This window comes from Eulemur rufifrons, chromosome 1, assembly GCF_041146395.1.
Source record: "Eulemur rufifrons isolate Redbay chromosome 1, OSU_ERuf_1, whole genome shotgun sequence".
Classification (NCBI taxonomy): domain Eukaryota; kingdom Metazoa; phylum Chordata; class Mammalia; order Primates; family Lemuridae; genus Eulemur; species Eulemur rufifrons.
Window position 1 is genome coordinate 43,591,958 of NC_090983.1, and position 26,635 is coordinate 43,618,592.

A 26,635-nucleotide genomic window follows, 5' to 3' on the forward strand; every position below is an offset into this window, starting at 1 on the left:
ATATATATACCCATCCCCTCCCCACCCCATCTGCCCAACACCCGATTAATGTTATTCCTAAATATGCTCTTAGGTGATGATCAGTGAAACCAATCTGATGGTGAGTACATGTGGTGCTTATTTTTCCATTCTTGGGATGCTTCACTTAGTAGAATGGGTTCCAGCTCTATCCAGGAAAATACAAGAGGTGCTATATCACCATTGTTTCTTATAGCTGAGTAGTAAGTACTCCATGGTATACATATACCACATTTTATTAATCCACTGATGTATTGATGGGCACTTGGGTTGTTTCCACATCTTCACAATTGTGAATTGTGCTGCTATAAACATTCAGGTACAGATGTCTTTTTTATAGAATGTCTTTTGTTCTTTTGGGTAGATGCCCAATAATGGGATTGCTGGATCAAATGGTAGGTCTACTTGTATCTGTTTATTGTTCTTATAATATGGCAGTTCACATCCAAAATGTTGCCTATATCAATCCAAAATTATTCATATTTTAAGGCACCATTCAAAAAAAAGTTAACACCTCTGTTACACACTCTCTTGATTCATTTGAGCGCATTCAGGGAGCACCCCAGGGAAGGCCATTGTTCATCTCTAATCCTCAAAGATTTTAATATACTTTTTAACTTATTGTATAACCAATGGCTAGTGGTTTTAAAAATGTATTTGGGGATGACAGCCTATGTTGTAAAACACTTCTCTCATGGAAATACACCTTAAATCAAAGAATAAATCCTAAATTTTAATAGAGAAGATAATTATTTTAAATCCACTATAGCACATATAAAATATAAACTAAGATGTGAATATACCCATCCCCTCCTCCCCCCTCTCACCTTCCCAACACCTGATGAATGTTACTATTATATGTGTACATAAGTGTTGATCAGTTAATACCAATTTGATGGTGAGTACATGTGGTGCTCAATTTGGGGATGGACATGCTTGAAGCTCTGACTTGGGTGGAGCAAAGGCAATATATGTAACCTAAACATTTGTACCCCTGTAATATGCTGGAATAAACATTAAAAAATATATATAAACTAAGATATTTTATATAGTTTTTCTTACTACCAGAGATAATAAACAGACCTACATTACAACTCTTAGACTAGATATGGGAGTTTCCAACCTCAATATATAAAAGATGGACGTTCCTAAAGTTTTCTATATAGTGAAATATGATAGATAGAACCCTATTTTCTAATTGTTCTGTATTATAATATTAAACTGAAGAACATTCCTTCAGGTCAAAGCTTTTATATCTACTGCACACTCTGAATTGAGCAGATGTCCATGTGAAATAGTATGTCATAGTACATGTTGTTCCCCAAACTCTTTTTCTTTCCTGATTGTTCTGTCTAGATTCCAAAGTTGGGCCTTATAAAAACATACCATCTTATCTTTGCCTGTTTCAAGTCCCAATTATAGGTGACAAGGTAGCTTTTCATGTGACCTTCTTATATAACCAGGTTTCTTCCCATAAAAACTGTTAAAGACTGATCCAGGCATTTCAACTTACCTCCTACTGAATTCACCAGCAAGGTCTACAAAGCCATGTTTAATAATGGCTTCCCATTGTAGAATGGATTTGTGGAATTTGATGCTGTTCCTATGATGGCTAGATCTGTTAATGCTCTACCATTCTGTACCCATGAGAACCCTCTTTGAAGTGCCAACTTGATAATAATTTTGAACCACAGTAAAATCTAAGAATTAACTGAAAGTGAACTTCCTAGAAAAGAAAAGGGCAAAGAAGAGGGCTGACAAATATCAATAGCTGATTCCTAGTTATATAATTCACAATTTTTTTCTATTATGACACATTAGAGAGTATGACTAATATGCTGCTTTAACAGTGAATTTTATGATACATACTTTTTCTTGCGAGCAATTTTGTAGGAGACTCTGTTGTCTGTAAAGAAAGGTTGATCATTGAGGTATTACTTAGGGTCAAAAATTTGTTATTTTGCTTTTAATTATCATGGATACATAATAGTTGTCCTTATGTATGCTAATTTGGCCATAACATCCCCCCTCCAAACCATCAGACTGTCACCCAATAAAGAAACTACAAGTTTCTAAACAGTCTTCAAGGTGGTAGACTTATTGCCTTCTTTACTCTGTCACTCGTTACACCTTCCCTCCAAATAATAAAAGCTAACTCATTATCTAAATACTATGCTTAATTATTGCAACTCTCTTTACTGCCACTGCTCTCATATTTGCTTTCTCTTCATTCCCTTGGTCCTGAATATTCATCTTTATTTTAGAAACCATTCTGTGTATGTCCTTTGTATTAACATTTTAAAAAAGAAAGAAACCCAGAGAACTAATAATAGAGATAAGGGAGGAGAAAGGAGGTTAATGATGGAATAGATGTGATGCTTCCACAGTAAAGTCTTACGGAACTTGGAGTTAAATCAGAACAAGAGGAATGTGATATGTGTATGAGGGGCAGAGCCAGACCAGATAGTCCCATTAGCTGTGTTTTGTTTGTAGTTTGACCTGATGTTAGGCTGGTTGAGTGTGCAGGTAAAAGTATCTTACGCCTTTGAATTTAGGAGGTGTGGTGAAGAAGCTCCAGGTCATATATAGAGTTCTTCATTTTAGCTGACTAAGATTTTTAATGAAAGAATATCCAAAGTGTGTGTGTTGAAAAATTCAAGTAATTCTGTAGTTCTGTATTCTTGGGTAGGGGAAGTTATTATAAAAATACAGAAATTAAGGCTTTATTATGAGCCTCGTCTACCCTGTTTTTAAAGAGGCAGGTATATATATTTCCAATAAATAAAAAAATGTATTTATATTTTTTTATAAATTTTTTATAAATTTTTTTATAAATATATAAATATATTTATAAAATATATTTATATTTTATAAATAAAAAATTTATTTATACAACAAATAAAAATGGTCATTGTCTGCATGTGGTCACCATTCTTCCAACTTGTTTTATTGCTTTAAACTAGGCTAGTCGACTTCCTTTCTTCTTCATCTGTTACACTGCTATGCGTCCTATGAACACTCAGTGAGTCACACAAAGTGACATCCATCAGTCCTAAAGTCAAGATCCTTCTTCCAGGAAGCTTGGTCTGAAAATGTCAACACCATTTGCCACCACACATCACTTAAATTTACCCAGCCATTTTCATAGGAATTTGGGGTTTGTAAAGTCTATCCTGGACCTCATTTAGTTTGTTGATTTTTTTTTTTAAAAGATGATGGCATTGAGTCGAAAATTATAGTCTTTCTCCCTCTCCTTAAGTTGAGAAAAACATATAACTTCAGCAGACTGGGTGGTTACCAAAGTTTGAGGAATGAAAATTCTCCAGGTGTAAAAAACTGTCTCTTGCAAGGACCTGCAATTTTCATCATTCAAGAACATTATTTTAGATTAAACTTCAAATATACTTTAGGAGGGGAATAACTGATTATGTCATTAATACTGTATAGCAAACTATTTTACCATCTATGGGAAGTGAATAACCTCAAAAGACATAAGAAATGGTTAATGATTCAAAGGGGAGAAAAGCAAAAGGATAAATCCAGATCATGGGAAGCTATGAGGAGAGGGCATAGTGGGAACACACTTGAAAGTGGCACGACAGCTCTGAATATAGAGAGAGTATAGATTCACAGCAGGGATAAGGAAGTAGAGAAAGAGGAGGACAAAGATTTATTTTCTACAATTAAAACTTAGTGCTGAAAGTTTCCAAAAGACTAAGTTTCACTAAAGTACAACTACAAGAATGGGGGATTTCATGTAAGCATCTGTTTGTGAACAGCACTCTATGGATTAATTTTCTTAGATACTTACATATTTGAGAAGACAGGAGATGAAAAAATCCCCGGGGCCACAGCATGAGCCTGAGATCCTATTTATCAGAAAAGGAAAATTATAGTTTGTATCCATCCTCAGCAACTTGTTAAATGCTAATAACACCTTCCAGTAGGTCTTTATTGTTTGTGGTCACTGCCTTGTTTGCAAGGTTTCAGGGACTCTCCACAGTGAAGTCCAAAGTCCTTAGCAAGGCAAAAACTATACTGTAGCATCTGACATCCTTGTCTGTCTCTCCAGTGTTTTCTCTGGCTAGTCTTTCATACATATCTATGGTCCAGAGAAATGGAATATCTTGGAAGTCTCTAAATATATCATGTTTCCCATGTCTCTGGAGAGTGGTTTTTCCATTTCTTTTGTCTGGAGCACCCTGTATCCTCTTTTAATATCTTACCTTTTAGGTCTCTTTTGGCTTGTGTGAACTACTCTTGAAAGCCTTCCTTGAAACCTACCTAAATAAATAAATACCCTTCCTGCATGCTTCCAAAGCACTCTAAACATGCTCATATTATAAAACTCATTATATTATAATGTAATTATAAGGTTAGTCCTGTGTATCCCTGACTATGATATGATTCATACTATATTCTCAACATTTAACATAGTTAAATACTCAATAACGCTTATTTTTAATACATTATTTAATGTGTGTGTTTCCTTAATATTTATTCATTAATCTGTCTACCATGTATCTCTTTCCACTCAAATATTATCTAACTAGCATGGCATGTAATATAGCAAGATTTCATTACTTCTTTTAGTAAATATTCTGGGTATAGATAACATAGGAAGTCTTTATGCAAAACATCGGTACTGGTATACTGGATTGATATATGTCAATTATACAAATACACAAATAAGTGAAAGTCTTAGACAAATAGAATGCTCTTGTCACAGAATGTAGTGCTAGTAATTAGAGTATTTTTTAAAGCCAAGTTTAATTGGTAACTCTTGTTTCTCCCCCAAAATGAGTAGCCAATAGGTACTGATGATGTATATAAAAAGTTTTAAATTCTATGAACCTTTTGAGTTTGTGTAGGTATTTTTTTATGGGTGTTCAGTTTTAGAGAGGAAGTAACTGAGGTTAAGAATGCACAGACCTCAGATATTAAGTGTAAAGACTATATTATTTTTAAAATAAACAAAAACTCTTCTGTTGGTTCCAGCAATATTCCAGAGAAATATCTTTTAAAATTTTAGCCTAGAATTCTGTACAGAACATTAAAACCATGCTCTTAAAAATGGCTGAGGTTTCAAAGAGGTAATAGAACTCCCTGAAGATAAAACAATTGTAGGAACACAAATCCACAGTGGAAAGCAAATCCTGAAGCTGATGTCTACCTAGCGGTATTAGCACACATGGAAACTTAATGTCTAGTCAGAGGATTTAAAACAAGACATCAGGCTCAAAAAAAAAAAAAAAAAAATGGGGAATTAAAACTAAGAATATACAGATGCTCCTGAGTATATGATGGGGTTATGTCCCAATAGACCCACCGTGAGTCAACAATATTTTAAGTTCAAAATGTGTTTAATACACCTAACCTACCAAACATAATAGCTTAGCCTAGCCTACCTCAAACACGCTCAGAACACTTACATTAGCCCACAGTTAAGCGACATCATCTAACACAAAGGCCATTCTATAACAGAGTGTTGAATATCTTGTGTAATTTATTGAATATTGTACTAAAAGTTAAAAACACAAAGGTTGTATGGGTATTTGAAGTATGGCTTCTACCGAATGTGTATTGCTTTCACATAATCCTAAAGTCAAAAAAATCATGTCTAACCACTGTAAGTCTATCTGCATGGGATCCCAAAGAGCAAAACCCTCAGTGAAAGAAATCATGCCACAGAGAAAGCAGCACAAATAAATTATGTCTTAGCTTTTGGCTATGGGTAGAGGAGGAGGAGGAGATCAGAATATTTCTTAAGAATTCATAATCACAGACTACCTCTTATATGATGTCGAGTTTCAAATTCACAAAACCTGTATTGTCCATAAAACTCCAAGTGAGAATTTAACTTAAAATGAGCCAGTGTTTATAGCTCTTCCAGATACCTGACAGTAACATATTAAAATTTTTTCTAGAAAAATACAACCCATGCAAATATTATGGAATTCCCAACAATATGTTTCTGTTAAAAGTGAGGTTCTCTCACATACATAATATAAACTACTAACTTCTAGCAGAAAAAAAAAAAATAGCAGAAAAAATACATTAGAATTAGATCTCAAAAATGTCAAATATATGAATGACAAGATATATAAAGAAAGAATTTAAAAAAACAGAAATGGAATAAGAGCCTATCAGAAAAGCACAGTGAAATTTGAAAATAACTATTCAGAATTGTATTATATATATAATATAAAATTGTATTTTATGTATAATATATAATTTAATATTCTATAATCAAATGAATTTTAAAATGCAATAATTTATGAAATAGTAAATTAGATATAACCAAATAACTAAAGAGAAAACTGGAGAATTGGAGACAGATTGGAAGAAATTAACAAGAATGCAACAGAGAGAAGTGGCAAATATAGTTATTAAAGGATATAGAAGGCATAAAGTTCTAACATATATATAACTGGAGTTACAGAAGAAGATAATAAAGAAAATGGGGAAAGGCAATATAGGAAAAGAACGTGGTTGAAACTTGTCAAGAACTTCTCAATTATTGTGACACTAAAGAAAAACAAAGAAAAGATCCAGCCTGAGGTGAGGGGAGGGAAGAAACACTTACACAGGAATAAGTAAGTAGAATAAAAAGTATAATAATTAAATAGAAAAATATGGGTGTGGTGTGTGCTGTCTGGGGTATGGGCATATTTGTAACTTTGACTTGGGCGGTACAAAGGCAATTTATGTGAACAAAGTGTTTGTACCCCCATAATATTCTGAAATAAAAATAAATAAATAAATACCAAAAAACTCATAAAAAAGAAAAATATCTTTAAAGTGCTAAGAAAAAAATAACTATCCCCTAGAATTTACTTGTATACCCAGATATAATGACATTCTAGAACAAGGATTTTATCAAATAAACTCTATGAATTTACTCCTAAAATAGATTCACAAAAGACCGTTTTACAGAATGAAGTACTTTAGGAAAAATAATAATGATCCTCAAAAATATGAAATGCAAGAAGACATGAATAGTGAACAAATGAAAATTATAAACACATGGGTAAATATAAATCAAATCTGACTGTATAAAACAATAATAGAAAAGTAATTTGGCTGATAAAAAACTCAAAAATTCAAAATTCAAATTATTGGATAGCAATACCATGTATGATATGTGATGATGATTAGAAGTAAATCATCCTAATTAACTTTAACTTTTACTTTAAGTATACTTCAAAGTAACTAGAAGAGTAGATTTAGAATGTTCCCAACACAAAGAAATAATAAATGTTTGAGGTAATAGGTAACCCAGTTATCCAGATTTGATCATTATTCATTATATGCTTGTATCAAAGTATTGCATGTGCCTCATAAGTATGTACAACACTTATGTGTGCATAAAAATTAAAATTAAAATGTAAGAGTAATTGCCAAAAATCTCAAACTTCCCTGGAGACCTTGAGAGTAGTGTTTGTTTACTAATGGCTTTCAACTGGACTAATCAGTTATACAACATGGCTTAGCTCTATAAACAGAGGGGCATAAAAACACCCCACTGGGCATTTCTATCTTGAGTTGTCCAAAAGCCAAGATTTTTCCATACAAATCTACAGATGAAGTATATCCATATGTGAATATGGGCTCTGGGGAGGCTGTGCCTTTATATCTGTTGGACTCTTGACACTTGTCTATAATCTTCTTCTCTTGCCACACAATACTCTCTTTGCTTTAAATTAAAGCTTATGGGAGTATGATCAATGTAGTCTCATGAGTCCTTTCAAATATCTAAACTTGTACAATGTTTTCAATGGAGTATTCATTCAAGGAAATATTAAAAGAACAGCAAAATTAATTAAATAGACTACAAAGACGCTAAAATTAAGAAAATAACAAGCAACTAGTAAAAAGTTAAGTCAATTTAAAAACTGAACTTCTGAAAATACCAATGAAGTAGATACGTGCTTTTGAAAATACTAATAAAATAAAAAGCATGATTAAGGGAAAAGAGAAAGAGAGCAAAGGCTAGTCAATGTTAGTGTTAGGTGACATAACCACAAAAATAGGATAAATTAGAATTGTAAAAAGAATAACTTCATGTAACTCTAGGTCCATAAGTATAATTAGTGATTTCCCAGCAAAATATTATAAAAACTAACAAAATTAACTCAAGAAGGATGGCAAACTTGAAAAGGTAATCATCATGAAAAAACAAAAAACCAGGGGATAAAGATCTGTGAAAATAGTTAACAGAATCCAAAGGATTAGCTGATGAATTTTATCTAAACTTTAAAGAACAAATTATGAAATGTTATGTTCTTATTTCAGGGTATAAAATGGTAGAAAGCTTTGCATTCATTTTACAAAACTAGTACAACTTTATTATCAAAACCATTGAATAGTAGAATAACAAATGAAATAAATAGATCAACCATACTTATAAATAAAAACATCTTAAATGATGTAATAGCAAACAAATTCCAGCCATGTATTAAAAGAATAATACATGTGATTTATCTCTGTCAGTACTGAGAAATCCTGCTTGAAGGCTGCCAGTCATGAAGGGATAACTGGTACTTGACCAGCTCTCTTACCATAATCAAACAGGAAATTAGAAAGAATATATGAAACATCTTTTTAGACATGTACAACAGGAATCACAATAATGTGGTTTCTCAGTAAAGGGATAAAAATGAAGTAAGGCCTGTAATTACCACATTAACTGCCATGTGAGTTGTATTTAACTCATGTTAGTTTTGAGCCCAGGGCCTTGTGAAGCAAAACCTGGGTAAAACTCCACAGTTGGTTCATGAAAATCCTACTTGTTGATGTTCTTGTTGTTATAATTAATATTGAAAATTTAATTCTAAAAACATGAATTAAATGAAAAGAAGTCAATAACAAATTTTTCATTAAATTAGAAAGGATCATTTTGTTTTTAAAGTTTTTATTCTATTTTCATAATATGACACCATGGTCCCAAAGAAAAAAAAATTTTTCTAGTGTGTCAGTCAATGTGTTGCTATACATTTTTACCTAAAGATGTTTTTCAGGCAATGCCACAGCATGGTGATTTCACTAATTTGAGGAGTTAGAAATTATAGAGTTTAGGAAGTTGAGGTATCTGCAAATTATAGAGAATAATATCAGGAAAACATAGTAATATGTATAAGAACAGGTCTATGTATCTAAAAAGGTATCTTCTTGATTCTTTAGCTCTATATTAAGTTGCATGTTCTAGTATGATAACCCAAGCAAATGGCAACTTCTGGTGAAAAATTTAAAAAAATAAGCTTATTATGGAGATGTGTAACAATTCTCAAATTTCACACAAGTCTGGGAAATATTTCATATCCGGCTAGTCTTAGAGGAATGACTTTGTTGAATATCTAGCATGTCTTATAGAGACCCCAGAAAATTCACCCTTTTCACCCTAAAGTAAAATTGACATTATACATCCCACAACAAACTTTAAACACAAGTATTTAATAAATCATGAACATAACTAAAACTTGTTAAAACAAAATTATTCAATCTTTAAAAGTAGCCAAAACCAGAAACTAAACAGCATAGCAATAAAAAATGTTCAGTATGCAATAAAATATACAAGACTTAGAAGGAAACAAGAAAATGTAACATATATCCAGGAGGAAAAATAGTCAATATAAACAGGTCCAGGAATAGCAGAGATAATGGAATTATCAGAAAAAGACTTTGGAGACATTTATTAATGAATACATTCAAATATTTAAAGGAAAATATGGTTAATGAGGAGAGAATGAAAGATAATAAAGAACCCAAATAGAAGTTATAAAAAAACCAAACAATATCTAAGATTAAAAATCCATTGTTATGATTTGATACTACAAACAAATAAAATGATCGCAAAGACAGAGCACTAAAAACTATGTAAACTGAAGCACATGCATTTTTAAAAGCTTGAACAATAATTAAGAGAAGCTCAGTGACCTGTGAGAAAATATCAAATGATTTAATATGTATTTATGTTGGGGTTCCAGAAGGCGACGAGGGGACAGTATCATATTTAAAGAAATAGTAGCCAAAAGTTTCCTAAATTTGGTGAAATCTTTAACACAAAGATCCAAAAGTTAACAAATCCAAAGCAGTATAATAAAAAGAAATTCACACTAAGTCAAATCATAATGAATATCATTAAAAATAGTATAAAGATGGTACTAACTGCCAGATAGAGGAAAAAGACACATAGAAGGGAATAAAGACAAGAAATATCACTGACTTCTTAAAAAATAATGCAAGCCAGAAAACAATGGAATAACCTCCTTAAAATGCTAAAAGCAAAATAGAAAGCAAATAAACCTGTCACCCTAGAATTCATGCCCACAGATACAAAACTTAAAAAAGAAAAGCAAGTTACATTTGAGACAAGCTAAAGTTAAAAAAAAAAATGTCACCAGCAGACCTGCTCTACTAGGAATGCTAAATGAAGTTCTTTAGAGACTCAGATCTACAGAAAAGAAGAAAGAGTAACAGAAACAGTAAATTTGCCTAAATATAAAACATTTTTAAAAATCATTTTTAAAATTATTAAAAGATATTTGACAGTTTAAAGCAAAAATAATGTATGCATAGGTTTAAAAATGTAAGATATATAATGACAGTAACAAAGTTCTGAATAGTTGAAGTAAACATATACTGCTGTGATATTCTTACATAGTGGCATAAAATTTTGTTGATGTAGAATGTCAAAAGTTATAGATAAATGTTATGCCCCAGACAAATTGCTGAGGATAACAACAAAAAGCAATAATAAAAAATACTCTATCCAGTTAGCCAGCAAGAGAAGATAATACTGAATGCCAAAGCATATTCAATTTAATAGAAACGAGGAAATGAGGGGAAAAAATGATCATAAAACACAAATGAAAATAACAATATGGTAAACCTAAACTAACTAAAATTGATAATTACATTAAATATATAGGACTTTCCCTCAGACCATTCACAAAAATCAATTCTAGTTGGATTTCAAATACAAATGTGAAAGGTAAAATAATAAAGGTCCTAGAGTGTGACGTAGACTGCTACCTTTATGACTTTAGGTAGACAAAGATGTCTTAAATGGGACAAAAGATTAAGATATTAGACTACATTAAAAAAAGACTTCTATTTGTATTAATAAAAATATACCATTAAAAAAAGTGAAAAGGCAAGTCATAGAGTGGCAGAAGACATTTTCTGTACATACAATAGACAAAGAATTCTTATTTGGATTATATAAAGAACTCACACAAATCCATAACAAAGACAGACAATCCAATTAAAATGGGAGAAAAATGGAAAAGACCCTTTAGAAAATAGTATGATCAAATAGTCAAAAAACACATAAGGGATACTCAACTTTATTAATCATCAGATAATTAATCATTAAAACCACTATAATACTGCATAAAACATCCATATGAATGAACAAAGTTAAAAATATAGAATAGCAAAGTGTTAGAATGTGGAGCCATAATAATTCCCACATAATGATGAACATAAAAATTTATACAAACCATTCTGGAAAACTACTTAGCAGTCTCTACTAAAGCTGAATATAAATATCACATATGACACAGCAATTACACTACTAGGAATTCCACTAGGAATATACCTAATGGAAATGAATGTGCATGTGTGCCAAAAATACATAAATAGGTATGTTCAAAGCAAATTCTTACATAATGTCCAAAGACATGAAATAATCAAATGTATGTATATAAACACATAATTTCTCAATCTGTTTTGTGTTGCTACAACAGAATAACACAAACAGGGCAATTTATAAACAATAGAAGTTTATTTGGCTCATGGTTCTGGAGGCTGGGAAATCCAAAATCTAACGACTACATCTGGTGAGGGCCTTCTTGCTATATCATACATAAGATGGCAGAAGCATCACATGGTCAGACAGCATGCAAGAGAAAGCAGAACTTGCTTTTATAACAAACCCACTTTCTTGATAACAAACTGACACCCACAATGACATTACTCCATTAATGAGGGTAGAACCCTCAGGACCTAATCACCTCTTAAAGATCTCACGTTTCAATACTGTTGCATTTGGGAATAATTTCCCAACATGTGATCTTGGGTAGCACATTTACACTATAAAATGATATTCAAATGTAAAGGCACTCCGTCTTCAATGAAAGAGAGTACTTAACATGAAAAAGTGTTAATTTTCTCAAAATCACAATTTTTTTTTTCTGATTTGGATACATTTCAGTTTTTGTTTAATTGCTAATTCTTCTGACTAGGATTTCTATTACTGTGTCAAAAAGAAGTGGTGAGAATGGACATTTTTGCCTTGTACCTGATCTTAGAGGAAAACTTTTAAGTTTTCCCTCATTGATTTTGATGTTAACTGTGGGATTTTCATATATGTTCTTAATTGTACTGAGGTAGGTTCCTCTGTACACATTTTCTTGACAGTTTTAATCATGAATGGATATTGAACTTTGTCACATATTTTTACTGAATCTGTTCACGTGGTCATGTAGTTTTTTTCCCCTCATTTTGTTAATGTATTGAATTATATTGATTGCGTTGCACATGTTGGCCCACACAAACAGCTCAGGAAAAATATGACTTGGTCATGGTGTATAATTTTTCAAAAATACTATTAAATTTGGTTTGCTAGAATTTTATTGAGGATATCTGCATCTATGTTCATCAGACATACTGGCTTGTAGTTTTCTGTTTTTATAGTGCCTTTGTTTGATTTGGGTATCAAGGTGATGCCAGCCCATGATGAGTGGAAATGTTCCTTATCCTATTTTTTGGAAGAATTTAAAAAGGATTTGCATTGATTCTTCTTTGAATGTTTGGTAGAATTCACCAGTGAAGCCATCTGATCCTGGGGCTTTTCTTTGTTGGAAGATTTTTGATTGTAGATTAAATCTCCTTATTTGTTATTGTTGTGTTCAGATGTTCTCTTTCTTCTTGATTCAGTTTTTGTAGGTTGTATGTTTCCAAAACATCCAACTCTAGGTTATCTAGTATGTTGGTATAATAGTCCCTTATGATCCTTTTTATTTTAGAGACAACCATTATAATACCTCTCTTAGTTTCTGATTGTATTTGAATCTTCTCTCTTTTTTCTTAGTCTAGTTAAGTGTTTGTTGATTTACTTATTTTTTTCAAAAAATAAATTCTCAGTGTTGTTGATTTTTCTATTGTTCTTGTTTAATTTTAGACCTTTATTATTATGGTTACATATTAGTTGCATATATTTATGGGGTACATGTGATGTTTTCATACAGGCATACAATGTGTAATGATCAAATAAGGGTAAATGGGATATTTATCACGTAAAGTATTTTTAGTTATTTTAAAATATACAATAAATTATTTTTAACTATACTCTATTGTGATACTCATCTCATTCTATCCAACCATAATTTTGTTTTTAAAAATTGTGTATTGAGGGACAAGATGGCAGACCAAAGACACCACCAGTCAGAGCATCTCTGTAAGGAGAAATTTTAGATGAAAGAGAACTAACAGACAGACAAACATAGATTGGAAAAGGATCTGAAGGAAGGGTGCCTGAACCCACAGGAGATTCTACAGGAAGAGGCTGTGGAGCAGAACTGGAAGGAAAAAGGCCATCGGTGGGGATTAAGCCCAGAGAAGTTTGGAGACCAGAGAGAAGGGTAGGTGGATTGGCTAACATCCTCCTCCCTTGCATCTCGGACTGTTGGTGGGCTCCTGAGCTGCTGGAGAGACCTTCTGCTGAAGCAAGCCCAGAGACCACTGCTGCCAGTGAGCAGAGAGCTTCTTGTAGACAGGGCACCAGGTTCTCACCTCCCGCAGGGTGCCTCCCCCATCATAGACCTGAGCAGGATGGCAGGCACCATATTGCTTCTCTACCCACTGGGTGCCTTTGCCCTCTCCAGAAGGCCTCAACCCCTCAGGCTCTGTCATGCTCATCCCTACACAGACATTTCTCAACTCTGGCCCAGACTGCAGGAGCCACAGGGTTCCACTGAATCCCAGGCGATCTGTGTAACTCCAGAGCCCTGTCATTCTGGTGGACTGCCTCCAGGAGAGAGGACTGGAGATGACCAGAGGGTGGACTTTCTTCCACCTAGACTTTTTTTCACCGCTTCTGCTCCCCCACCCACAGCTGCTGAGAGAGACAATTTAGCCACCCCTTGGAGGCTTTCACAGGATACGGGGTTCAGACCTTTCCTTTTAGGGTCTGGTAGCAAACTGAGGGGAGCTCAGACTATGAGCTCCCTGCCTGCTGGCTCTCCCTGGTGCTGCTTACCCAGCAACTCCAGCAGAGCGAGGCACAGCCTGAAGTGGAGGGACATGGTATCAGGTATCCTTCTTTATGGCATGGTTAGGGTTTGATCTCTGGGGCCCAGGGGACAGACCCACAGGCCAGATCCTATACACCCAGGTCTCGATTGCATCACTCGGGGGCACCAGAGGGAATATTTGTGAATTAGTCTCACAACTTGCAAGGGCAGATCAGGGGTAAGAGTGCTGAGTGGGTTCTAGCTGCAGCATGCCCATGGGGCACCCTTCGTCCCACAGGAGGGCTGCTCTCCTAGCTCAGGCTGGGATCCTGGACAGAGTACTTCCCAGCCCACATCACAGTCATAGGGGAGCTTGGGTGGCTTGAGGTCCTGCCTGCTGGCAGAGGCCAGGAAGAAACCATGGAATAGGGGATACTGTAAAGGAGCAAGTCCTGCTCCAGACTGTCAGATTGCATGCCTCAGACAGCCCAGCCTCCACACACAGACTTTCTGGTTGAGTGGGGCCACTTCAGCCCCTCCCTGGAAGCTTTGTCCAGAGGCAGGTATCAGATCTTTGACCCCTTTTAAAAGCATTTGTGGAGCTTGAGGGCAGAATCACCCAACTCAGCCAAACTCAGCATCACTTCCCTCAATGCCCCTGCTGAGGTGGAGAATAAGGACACACCTGGAAGTTCCAGGGCCCCACCCACCACCTAGGGCATCATAGTACTTCTCCTGAGGCACTAGAGCTGGTCACAAGACCCAAAACAACATGCAGTTTCTTCCTTCCAACAAGCACTACCTCCTGGCAGGGAGGTTAATTTGCATGCCCTTTTACTGCATTTTTTGACTCATACAAGCTGTGGTTGATTCTCACCCACAAACACCACCTACTGGCTCAGATATTAAACTGGGCCTGTCAATATCTAATAAAAAGAAAATCCAAAGGTAAGAAGCAACAGATGCTCAAGATGAGAAGGAATCAGTGAAAGAACTCTGGAAGTATAAAGAATCAAAGCAAAAAGACACCTACAAAAGGGAATGCCAGCTCTCTAGCAGTGGAAACAAAGCAAAATCAGAGTATGGAAATGACAGAGCTCTAGGCATCATACTCTCTGATTTCAACCACAGTGATCAAAGGAATATGATACTGGCATAAAAACAGACATATATACCAACAAAACAGAATATAGAACGGAGAAATAAATCCGCGCAGCTCCAGTCAACTGATCTTTGAAAAGGGTGCCAAGAAAACACAATGGGTATTTTGAAAAGGGGGATTTTGAAAATTCTCATCACAAAGAAATGATAAATATTTGAGGTCATGGATATTCTAATTTGCTTCATTTGATTACTCCACAATGTATACATGTATTGAAACATTACAATGTACCCCATAAACATATACAGTTACTATTTATCAATTAAAAATAATACAAAGCAAAAAAAAATGTGAAAAGGATAATCTCTTCCGTAAATAATGCTGGGAATACTATACACTCACATGCAAAAGAATGAAATTGGACCCATATCTCACTCACATCATAGACAAATGGGATTGTATCAAATTAACAAGTTTTTGCATAACAAAGGAAATAACAGAGTGACAAAACAACCTACAGATTTATGGGAAAGATTTGCAAACAATATATCTGATAAAGTGTTAATATCTAAAATATATATATATAGAACTCTAACAACTCAATAGCAAAAAATATAAATAACCTAATTAAAAAATTAACAAAGGACCTGAAAAGATCTGAATATATCTCTTAAAAAAGACATATAAATAGCCAAAAATTATATGAAAATGTGGTCAACAACACTAATCATCATGGAAATGCAAATCAAAACCACCAGATGTCACCTCATACCAGTTAGAATGGCCATTATCAAAGATACAAAAGACCAGTGTGTTAGCAAGACTGTGGAGAAGAGAGAACCCTTGTACATTGTTGGTGGAAATGTAAATTTGTATAGCCATTATGGAAAACAGTATGTAGATTCCTCAAAAAATTAAAAATAGACCTACTCCATGACCCAGCAATCCCATTTCTGGGAATATATCCAAAGGAAATGAAATCGCTATGTTGAAGACATATCTGCAATTCCATGTTTTTTGCAGGATACAAGAAATCATCAAGTTGTATATAGATGCTTCTGGACTTAGAATAGCACTATATCTTGACAAATTCATTGTTAAGTTGAAAATAAATTGAAAATGTGTTTAATACCCCAATAAACCCATCATAAATTTAAAAAATTGTAAGTTGAACAATCATAACACCAGATGCTCCTCAATTTGTGATGGGGTCACATCCTGATAAACCCATAGTAAAATTGAAACATCATAAGCCAAGCCATTGTAAGTTGGAGACTGTACCTTAAATACACACAATTTTTAACTACCAACTGTACTTCAATAAATTTGGGGGGAAGTTACTATAAGGAGTAAAAATTATGGCTTGTCTTCTTTGTATGTTCAATATATAGGGCCATGTCTAGCATGAAACAGGAGCTCAGTAAATGTTAATCAAAAGAAAAAGTTGACAGATTATATGACTTACTCAATAATGGTTGCAAATATTTACCTGATTTACACACATAGCTTGATCTCTTGGTTGGTCTTCCATTCCAATGAGCATCAATCTCCTTCTACATAATTCACAATAAAAAAACCCAGATCCTTAGAGAATTATATTTTTTTTTTTAGAATTTGAACATCAACCATTATTTCTATATATAAAATAGAGAAACTTAAGATTTTGAAAATATTTTATAATAAATGCACACACATTTATGATGCTTGTATTACATGTATTATTTACAGAATTCAAAAGTTCACACTTATATCAGAGGGTGGCCACAAGACTGCCCACACATTTGGTGATTTGTTAAGATTTGGGTCTCAGCATATAGTTATCTTCACATATAAGATTTATTACAATGAAAGGATACTCATAGGATAAGTAAGGGTAAAAGACACAGGCTGAATCTGAAGAAATACATGCACAGTCTTCCTTATGCTCTATTTCTCCTGTGAGATGACAACTTGATCATGTTTTTTTCTCCAACAATAAAAAAAATGCAGTAACACGTGCAATATTTCTGCCAAGGGAAATTACTTAGAAACTCAGTGAAGTTTTTATTGAAGGTTAATCATGTAGATACCCTCTGCCTTAGCACATATCATAATTCCACACTCTCAGAAGAAAAACAGGTATTCAAAAAGGATCATATTCTGTGTACAGTCTAGGTACAGTGAACCACCCAACTTAGCAAGAAAAAGTTTCATGTTAGTGTAGAAAAATGTTTCGCAGTCAAGTTCCCACACACCAGCCAAAGGCCAACGTTGCACGAGGGCCCCTTTAAAGATAGAAGTCTCAAGCCTGCTATGTTACCTCTCTTTCCTGCACAACAGTATTTGCAGGTATCCTAAAATTTACTGCCTGTGGAATACATTAATTAGCAAGGAAGTCAATCAACTCAATGGGAAAAGAATAGTGTGTTTTTTAATAATGCTAACAATAGGAGAAAACTGTAAGTAGAGCTGGAAGGCAGAGAACAAATTTCTTTCAGTACATGGATGCGGCTCTTCAATCTTGTCAAAGAACTCAACCTGCTCTGGGAAGCAAATCCAGTATAATAAATTTATCTATTTATTTTTTTCCCCACATCTGAGAGCTCAAAACAGGCCACCAGGAATACATATTCTGATAGTGGGAGGCTGTGTACAATATGTTGGAAAACAGAATATAATACAGTTAGCCCTCCATATCAACGGGTTTCACACCTGTGGAATCAACTAATTGCGTATTGAAAATATTCAGTAAAAAAATGCCTCTGTACTGAACATGTACAGACTTTTTGTTCTTGTCATTATTCCCTAAAAAATATAGTATAACTGCTATTTGCAGAGCATTTACATTTACTAGGTATTACAAGTAATGATTTAAAGTATACAAAAAGATGTACATAGATTATATGCAAATGCTATGCCATTTTATATCAGGGATGTGAGTATCCACGGATTTTGATATCTGTGAAGGTCCCAGAAAAAATCCCCTATGGATACTGGGGAACCACTGTAGTTATATTAAAAATGCTCACTTTTTCTCATAATAAATTCGATATTTGTGAACATCAGGTACTCATTTGAGAATAATATGGATGGCAAAGTTAGTAGTACACACTACTCCAAAAAAGGTCAATGGTAAAATTTAGATGTAGTTTTTAAAGGAGTTTTTTTCTTTTTTAAAGTTAAGAACATAGCCTTTGGAATATTTTGGGCAATATGACTACTTGAAACGTCAAAGTTATTAAAAATTTCCTTTCCTGATTCTTAGCATATTTAATGTGGCTACTGACATAGGAAAATAGTGAAGTAAGCCCCAATATGCACTTGTTAAATATTTATTTATAATAAAACTGTACTACAGAGAAGAAGGTTGTGGAAAAATACTACATTTTAGAAGTTATTCATAATTTAGTATATCATTTATTTTGTATTATGGAGCATGTAAAGTGATACCACTTTCTACCTTAAACATTAAGAATTCATTTGGAAATAATTTAGTACATTTCCAGTTTGTTGAAATCTATTTTAAGCCATATTAACTCTCTACTACAGTTGAAGAAGTTAACATTATGCTAATAATAAAACCAAGGATGTGTATTTGATTCCTGTAATAACAAGTTGGCAAACCATACAGAAAATCTATTTCATGTCTAGGAGCTATCCCCTGAATCTTTGCTGCTAACTTTCCAACAGCAGGTAACTGATCACTGGTCAAGAGTACTGAATCAGTACAAGTACAAGGCCAATCAAAAAAGCCCAATTTGATACTTTCTCTGAAGGCTGCAGATACATAGTTGTGCCTTACATTTAGATGGACTGTCCTAGAGCTATTAAAATGTTGTTACATTATGACTAATTTCAGTGATAAAACTGTACTGTATGGTCACTTAAAATGACATTTTTATATACCAGTGATGACCATGAGATGTTATCTCATTTATTCTTTTTGTATTTGGAGTAAAAGAAATATTATTTACCTCTACTTTTGGAGGACCAATGAATGACTGTGAACATTTGGGAAAAATTCCTGTGGGTGAATTTTGAGCTGAAGTAACTGAATCTTGAGCTGACATGTTTATAACTCCTAGAGAAAGAAAAGGTAACTTTAAAGATGAGAAGATAATATTTCTGGAAAAAAGGTGAATATTAACTTACAGAAAAAATAAACAAAATTGACATGGCTCTTCCTAGATTAACAAGAAGCAGAAAAGAAAGGACTTTAATAAGCTCCGTTAAGAATGAAAACGGAGAAATTACAACTGATATCACAGAAATACAAAATATCATCTATGAATACTATAAAAACCTCTATTCACATAAACGTGAAAGTGTGGAGGAAATGGACAAATTCTTAGAAATACACAGTCTCCCTAGGCTCAATCAGGAAGAAATAGCATTCCTAAGCAGACCAATATCAAGTACCAAAATGGAAGCAGCAATAAAAAACCTTCCTAAAAAGAAAAGTCCCAGACCAGATGGTTTCGCACCCAAATTGTACCAGACCTACGAAGGAGAACTGGTGCCTATCCTGCAGAAATTATTTCACAACATTGAGAGGGAAGGAATCCTCCCCAACATGTTTTACAAAGCCAACATCACCCTGATACCAAAACCGGAAAAGGACACTACAAAAAAATAAAACCAATATCCCTTATGCATATAGACACAAAAATTATCAACAAAATCCTAGCAAGCCAAATTCAGGTGCTTATCAAAAAAATAATCCATCATGACCAAGTGGGCTTCATCCCACAGATTCAGGGATGGTTCAACATATACAAATCTATAAATGTAATTCACCACATAAATAGAAGCAAAAACAAAGACCTAATGATCCTTTCAATAGACTCGGAAAAAGCATTCAACAAAATTCAGCACCCTTTTATGACAAGAATGTGTAACACAATAGGCATAGATGGGACTTACCTAAAAATTATAAAAGCCATACATAATAAACCCACAGCCAACATCATACTGAACAGGGAAAAATTGAAAGCATCACTGCTTAGAACTGAAACCAGACAAGGTTGACATCTATCGCTGCTTCCGTTCAACTTAGTGCTAGAAGTCCGAGCCAGAGCAATCAGAAAAGAGAAGGAAACCAAGAGCATCCATATGGGGAAAGAAGAGGTCAAACTATCACTCTTTGCTGATGATAAGATCTTATATCTAGAAAACTCCAAAGATTCTGCCATGAGACTACTGAAATTGATAAAGAAATTCAGCAAAGACTCAGGTTACAAAATCAATGTACAGAAATCAGTAGCACTCGTATATGCCAACAGTCAAACTGAGAACCAAATCAAAGATCCAATACCCTTCACAATAGCAACAAAGAAAATAAAATACCTGGGAATTTATTTTAAAAGAAGGTAAAAGATCTCTACAGGGAGAACTACAAAACACTGAGGAAGGAAATAGCAGGGGACATAAACAGGTGGAAAAACATACCATGCTTGTGGTGTGGCAGAATCAACATTGTTAAAATGTCTATACTGCCCAAAGTGATCTACAGATTCAATGCAATTCCTATTAAAATACCAATATCATTTTTCACAGATACAGAAAAAATAATTCTACACTTCATATGGAAACAGAGAAGACTCCGTATAGCAAAAGCAATCCTAAGCAAAAAGAACAAGCTGGAAGGCATTAATTTACTAGACTTCAAGCTATACTACAAGGCTATAGTAACAAAAACAGCATGGTACTGGTACCAAAACAGAGACATAGATTAATGGAACAGAACTGAGAACCCAGATATAAAACCATGCTCATGTAGCCATGAAATCTTGCACAAAGCAGACAAAAGCAGAATCCTTATTCATTAAATGGTGCTGGGAAAATTGGATAGCCATATGTAGAAGACTGAAACAGGTTCCACAACTCTCACCACTCATGAAAATCAACTCATGGTGGATAACAGACTTAAATCTAAGGCATGAAACTATAAGAATTCTGGAAGAAAATGTTGGTAAAACTCTTATAGACATTGGTCTAGGCAAAGAATTTATGAAGAAAACCCAAAAGGCAATCACAGCAATAACAAAAATGAATAAATGGGACCTAATCAAATTAGAAAGCTTCTTCAAGCCAAGGAAACTATCACAAGAACAAACAGACAACCTACAGAAAGGGAAAAATATTCACATGCTACACATCTGATAAAGGACTGATAACTAGCATCTATATAGAACTCAGGAATATAAGCAAGAAAAAAATCAAACAACCCTATCAAAAAGTGGGCAAAGGACATGAACAGAAACTTTTCAAAAGAAGATAGACTAATGGCCAACAAACATATGGAAACAATATACAACATCTCTAATCATCAGGGATATGCAAATCAAAACCACAATGAGATATCACCTAACTCCAGTGAGAATGACCTTTATCTAGAAGTCCACAAACAATAAATGTTGGCTTTGATAGGGAGAGATAGGAACACTCACACACTGCTGGTGGGACTGCAAACTAATACAACCTCTGTGGAAAGTAATGTGGAGATACCTCAAAGAGCTACAAGGAGAACTACCATTTGATCCATCAATCCCACTACTGGGTAACTACCTGAAGGAGAAAAAGATATTGTATAATAAAGACATCTGCACTCAAATGTTTATAGCAGCACAATTCACAATTGCAAGGTGTGGAAACAACCCAAGTGCCCATCAGTACATGTGTGTATTAATAAAATGTGTTATATGTATACCATTGAATTCTACTCAGTCACAAAAAACAATGGTGATCTAGAATATTTTGTATAATCTTGGATAAAGGTGGAGTCCATTCTACTGAGTGAAGTATCCCAAGAATGGAAAAACAAGCACCACATGTACTCACCATCAAATTGATATTAATTGATCAACACTTAAGTGCACATATAGTAGTAACATTCATTGGGTGTGAGGAAGATGTGGGGGAAGGAGAGGACGGGTATATATACACCTAATGGGTGCAGTGTGCACTGTCTGGGGGATGGACGTGCTTGAAGCTCTGACTTGGGTGGGTCAAAGGCAATATGTGTAACCTAAACATTTGTACCCCCATAATATGCTGAAATAATAAAAAGAAAATAACTTGTAGCATTGCTCCAAAGTTCTCCCTGCTGAGGTGCCATAGTAATTGGAATTACTACTATAGGTGATTTATTTGACTTAAGGAAGTATCTCCAAAAATAACATGATTTTTTGAATGTTTGCTGCTTATAAATTTGCAGTGATTGACCATTGCCTTGAGAGACAAGTATGAAATCCTTAACTTCTGATCCTTATTTACTTATTAAGACAGCTTAATCTTCTGCCATTAACCACAGCCTATTGCCAAATTTAACTGTTTGCATTCATTCAGTAGGCAATGAGAAACTGCTCATGACTTAAATAGGAAAATAAACAAAGCTGTGTTTTAGGAAGATGGATTTTATAGTAAAATGTATAGTGGATTAAAAAGAGAAAGAAAAGATTGGAGAAAGGTTACTTCCGTAGTCAAGAATAGAGAAAACAAGGACAGGGGCAATGGTCATGGAAAAGAGTGGAAGACAAGATAAATTAAAGAGGTAGTATACTAGACAGAAAGTGGTAACTTTTAGATGCAAAGTATAAGAAAGAATAAGCGTCAAAGATAACTTATATTTTGTGCCTCAGTGAAAGTAAGAGAGGTCAGGAAGATAATGAATTTGGTTTTGTATAGAATTTGAGGTGATCGTTAGCCATTGGCTGGAGATATGTAATATTTTCTGTGGGTGTGTATGTAGGATATGCATGAGAGTGTATTTAGTGACTTACAGGAACCTAAAAAGGCCAAAGATCTTAAGTAGTGTATATTTCATTTAAGGGGAAATGTACTGTTTGTGGGAAACTGGTAACAGTGGAGTATGAGAACGTTCCTGGGGACAGTTTTCTCTACTGCAACCTCCTGAACCCAGTATCTCATTTTAAGTATCACTCTAACTAGTCACAGGAGGGACACTAATTTTCCCACGTTGCAAATTCTAAAAAGTACACTGCTCAAGCAATCACTCAATATATGGGATAATTATAAAATCTATATTCATAAATAATTTTATATCATCTTTTATTTTTCAGAATAAGTATAATTTTTATAATCAGGTAAAACAACTTTAAAAGCTGCATAACTATATGATAAAACTATAATAACTATAATTATGTACTTAATAGCAAAAATTATGAAAATTTTCTATCTTCTTACCTCTATCATCAAAAATACTTGATTTTTTAGTTATCAATCCATTTCCCTATATGGTAAAATGTTAAAGAGAAAAATATTCATTAGTAAATGTACTTCCAAAAGAAATTTGTACCTTATATCAATTAACTAAATCAGTACAGATGCTTTTCCTCTTTTATCTTCTAACTCTATCATAAAAAAATTGTTAAAGGATGATACTTATCATCAACCTCCTGGGATACCTTCCACACAATTTCAAATTTAACTAATTCCAAATTGAGTTCAACATGTAGTAATGTACAAACTCACTCCTCCTACAATATTCCATATTTTCCCTAAACGTATGGTAATCAATTCAATGGTTCATTCTAAAATGTTTAGACTCATTCAGTTTATCTCAGAGAAATTCAATACAACCTATTCATACTCAATCCAATCAGATGTGATGCTTATTGAAAACATTACTTAGAACCAAAGTAAAATTCATCATTCCAGACACATTTTGCTATAATAATATTTTTCTGTGTCTGTTGCCTCACTAGACAATGAGTTATTTTTTGCCATAATTTTTATTTCAAAATATTAGAGGACACAAGTGTTCCTTGTTACATGGATGAATTGTATAATGCTGAGGTCAGGACTTTTAGTGTGCCCGTTACCAGAATAGTGTACATTGTACTCAATAGGTACATTTTTATCCGTCACCTTCCTCCAACCCTCCCCACCTTGGTTAGCTTCCAAGGTCCTTTACCCTACTCTATGACAATGTGTACCCACCATTTAGTTCACACTCATTTGTGAAGAATTAATGGGTTTGTTTTTCCATTCCTGAGATACTTCACTTAGGATAATGGTCTCCAGTTCCATCCAAGTTGCTGCAAATGACATTATTTCATTCTTTTTAATGGCAGAATAGTACTCCATGGTGTGTGTGTGTGTGTGTGTGTGTGTGTGTATGTGTCTATGCACACATACCATATTTTCTTTACCCACTCATAAATTTGTGGACACTTAAGTTGATTCCACATTTTTGAAACTGTGAATTTTGCTGCAATAAACATTCAGGTACAGGTGTCTTCTTGATAGAATGACTTCTTTTCCTTTGGGTAGATATCCAATAGTGGGATTGCTGGATCAAATGGTAGGACTACTTTTAGTTCTTTGAGGAATCTCCATACTATCTTCCATAGAGGTTGTAGTAATTTACAGTCCCTCCAATGGCATATAAGTGTTCCCATTTCACCACATCCACACCAACATCTATTTTTTTTTTTTTATTTTTTAATAATGGCCATTCCAATAGGGGTAAGGTGGTGTCTCATTGTGATTTTAATTTGCATTTACCTGATCATTAGTGATATTTTCTCATATGTCTGTTGGCCACTTGTGTATATTCTTTTGGAAAAAACTCTCTTCATATATTTTGTTCACTTCTTAATGTGGTTGTTTTTTTCTTGCTGATTTGAGTTTTTTGTAGAGTCTGAATATTAGCCCTTTTTCAGATGTATAGTTTGCAAATATTTTCTCCCATTCTGTAGGTTGTCTATTGACTTTGTTGATTATTTCCTTTGCTGTGCAGAAACTTTTTAATTTTATTAAATCCCATTTATTTATTTTTGTTGTTGCTGTATTTGCCATTAGGGTGTTAGTCATAAATCCTTTGTGTAAACTGATGTCTAGAAGAATTTTTCCTATGGTTTCTTCCAGAATTTTTATGGTTTCAGTTCTTACATTTAGGTCTTTAATCCATCTTGAGTTAATTTTTGTATATGGTAAAAGATAGGGATACTGTTTCATTCTTCTGCATGTGGCTATCCAGTTTTCCCAGCACTGCTTATTGAATAGGGTGCCCTTTTCCAGCATGTTTTTGTCTGCTTAGATAATGAGTTCTTAAAGGAAGTGATTATGTCTTATCTTTGTTTCTTATGTAACCCATTATTTTTGTTTTGTTTTCTTTCATTCTGTCTTAGCATAGCATCTGGTCAAAATCACATGCTCAATAAATACAAGCTATTGTTATTATTATAATTGCTAAATGTTTGGATTATTTTCTGCTGTATTGCATAGTGCATTTAGTACAAAGCTAACTCAATATTTTCTCCAGGAAACAAGATCAGGTCACATGAACAGAACCCAATATTCCTATCTAATCAGTATCATGTCAGTAAAGGAAATGATTCATAGAAGTCAAGTTAAGTAGGTAATAATAACTATATAAAACTTTGAAATATAATTTCATACCTTTTGATCTTTACCATTATTCTGTACATCTGGCTGATTAACAATTGAAGTTGCTGATGTTTTCAAAACATTCTTTGAATTATTTTGAGACTGCATTTGAACACCATTTGTTCCATGTTCTAAAAGTAAATGAGAGAAAACACTACTGTTTTTGTTAACAATTTTATTAAAGTATAATTGAAGTACAATAAAATATGATTATTTAAGTTTAATTATTGAATCAATTTTGAAATATGTATACAACTGTGAAATAATCATTACACACACACAATAACATTTCCATTACCCCTAGAAGTTTTCTAATGCAACTTTGCAATCTATCCATCTCTCTTTTCTAATACTACAACAACAATGATCTGTACCTTTAATTCAAAAGATTAGTTTGGATTTTTTAGAATTTTATACAATCAGAATCAATCATACAGTATGTACTCTTTTGATTTTCTTGGCTTCTTTTACTCAAGATTATGATGTTACATTTATCAATAGTTTGTTCTTTTTTTTTATTTCTGAGAAGTATTCTATTGTATGAATATCTTACAATTTTTTATCCACTCATCTGTTGATGGACATGTGGATTATTTCAATTTTGATATTTTATAAATAAACTTCTATGAACTTTCATGCACAAATCTTGTGTAGAAATATTTTTTTTTCATTTTTATTGGGTAAATACCCAGTAATAGAATGACTAATTAATACCATGTTTCATATGGTGGATATATGTGTAACTTAAAGAAACACCAAACCTCTTTTTGAAGGTGGTTGTACCATTTTACATATCAACCAGCAGTGCATCAGAGTTTCAGTTTTTTCACATCCTAGCTAACCATTAGTATGCAGAAGACAAGAAATAATGAAGATCAAAGTAAAA

The 26,635-nt window shown here is 33.7% G+C and overlaps 1 protein-coding gene across 1 annotated transcript in view; it reads right to left on the minus strand.

The window, feature by feature from the left end:
* Positions 1-26,635, minus strand: part of FSIP2 (fibrous sheath interacting protein 2) — a 94,763-nt gene that overhangs the window by 46,379 nt on the left and 21,749 nt on the right. Inside the window, exons 10-15 of the mRNA XM_069469919.1 lie at positions 25,762-25,880; positions 23,542-23,587; positions 19,311-19,417; positions 16,847-16,910; positions 3,830-3,887; positions 1,888-1,924 (exon numbers count right to left, since the gene is read on the minus strand). Coding sequence (XP_069326020.1) covers positions 1,888-1,924; positions 3,830-3,887; positions 16,847-16,910; positions 19,311-19,417; positions 23,542-23,587; positions 25,762-25,880 — 431 coding nt within the window. The remainder of the gene's footprint in view (positions 1-1,887; positions 1,925-3,829; positions 3,888-16,846; positions 16,911-19,310; positions 19,418-23,541; positions 23,588-25,761; positions 25,881-26,635) is intronic.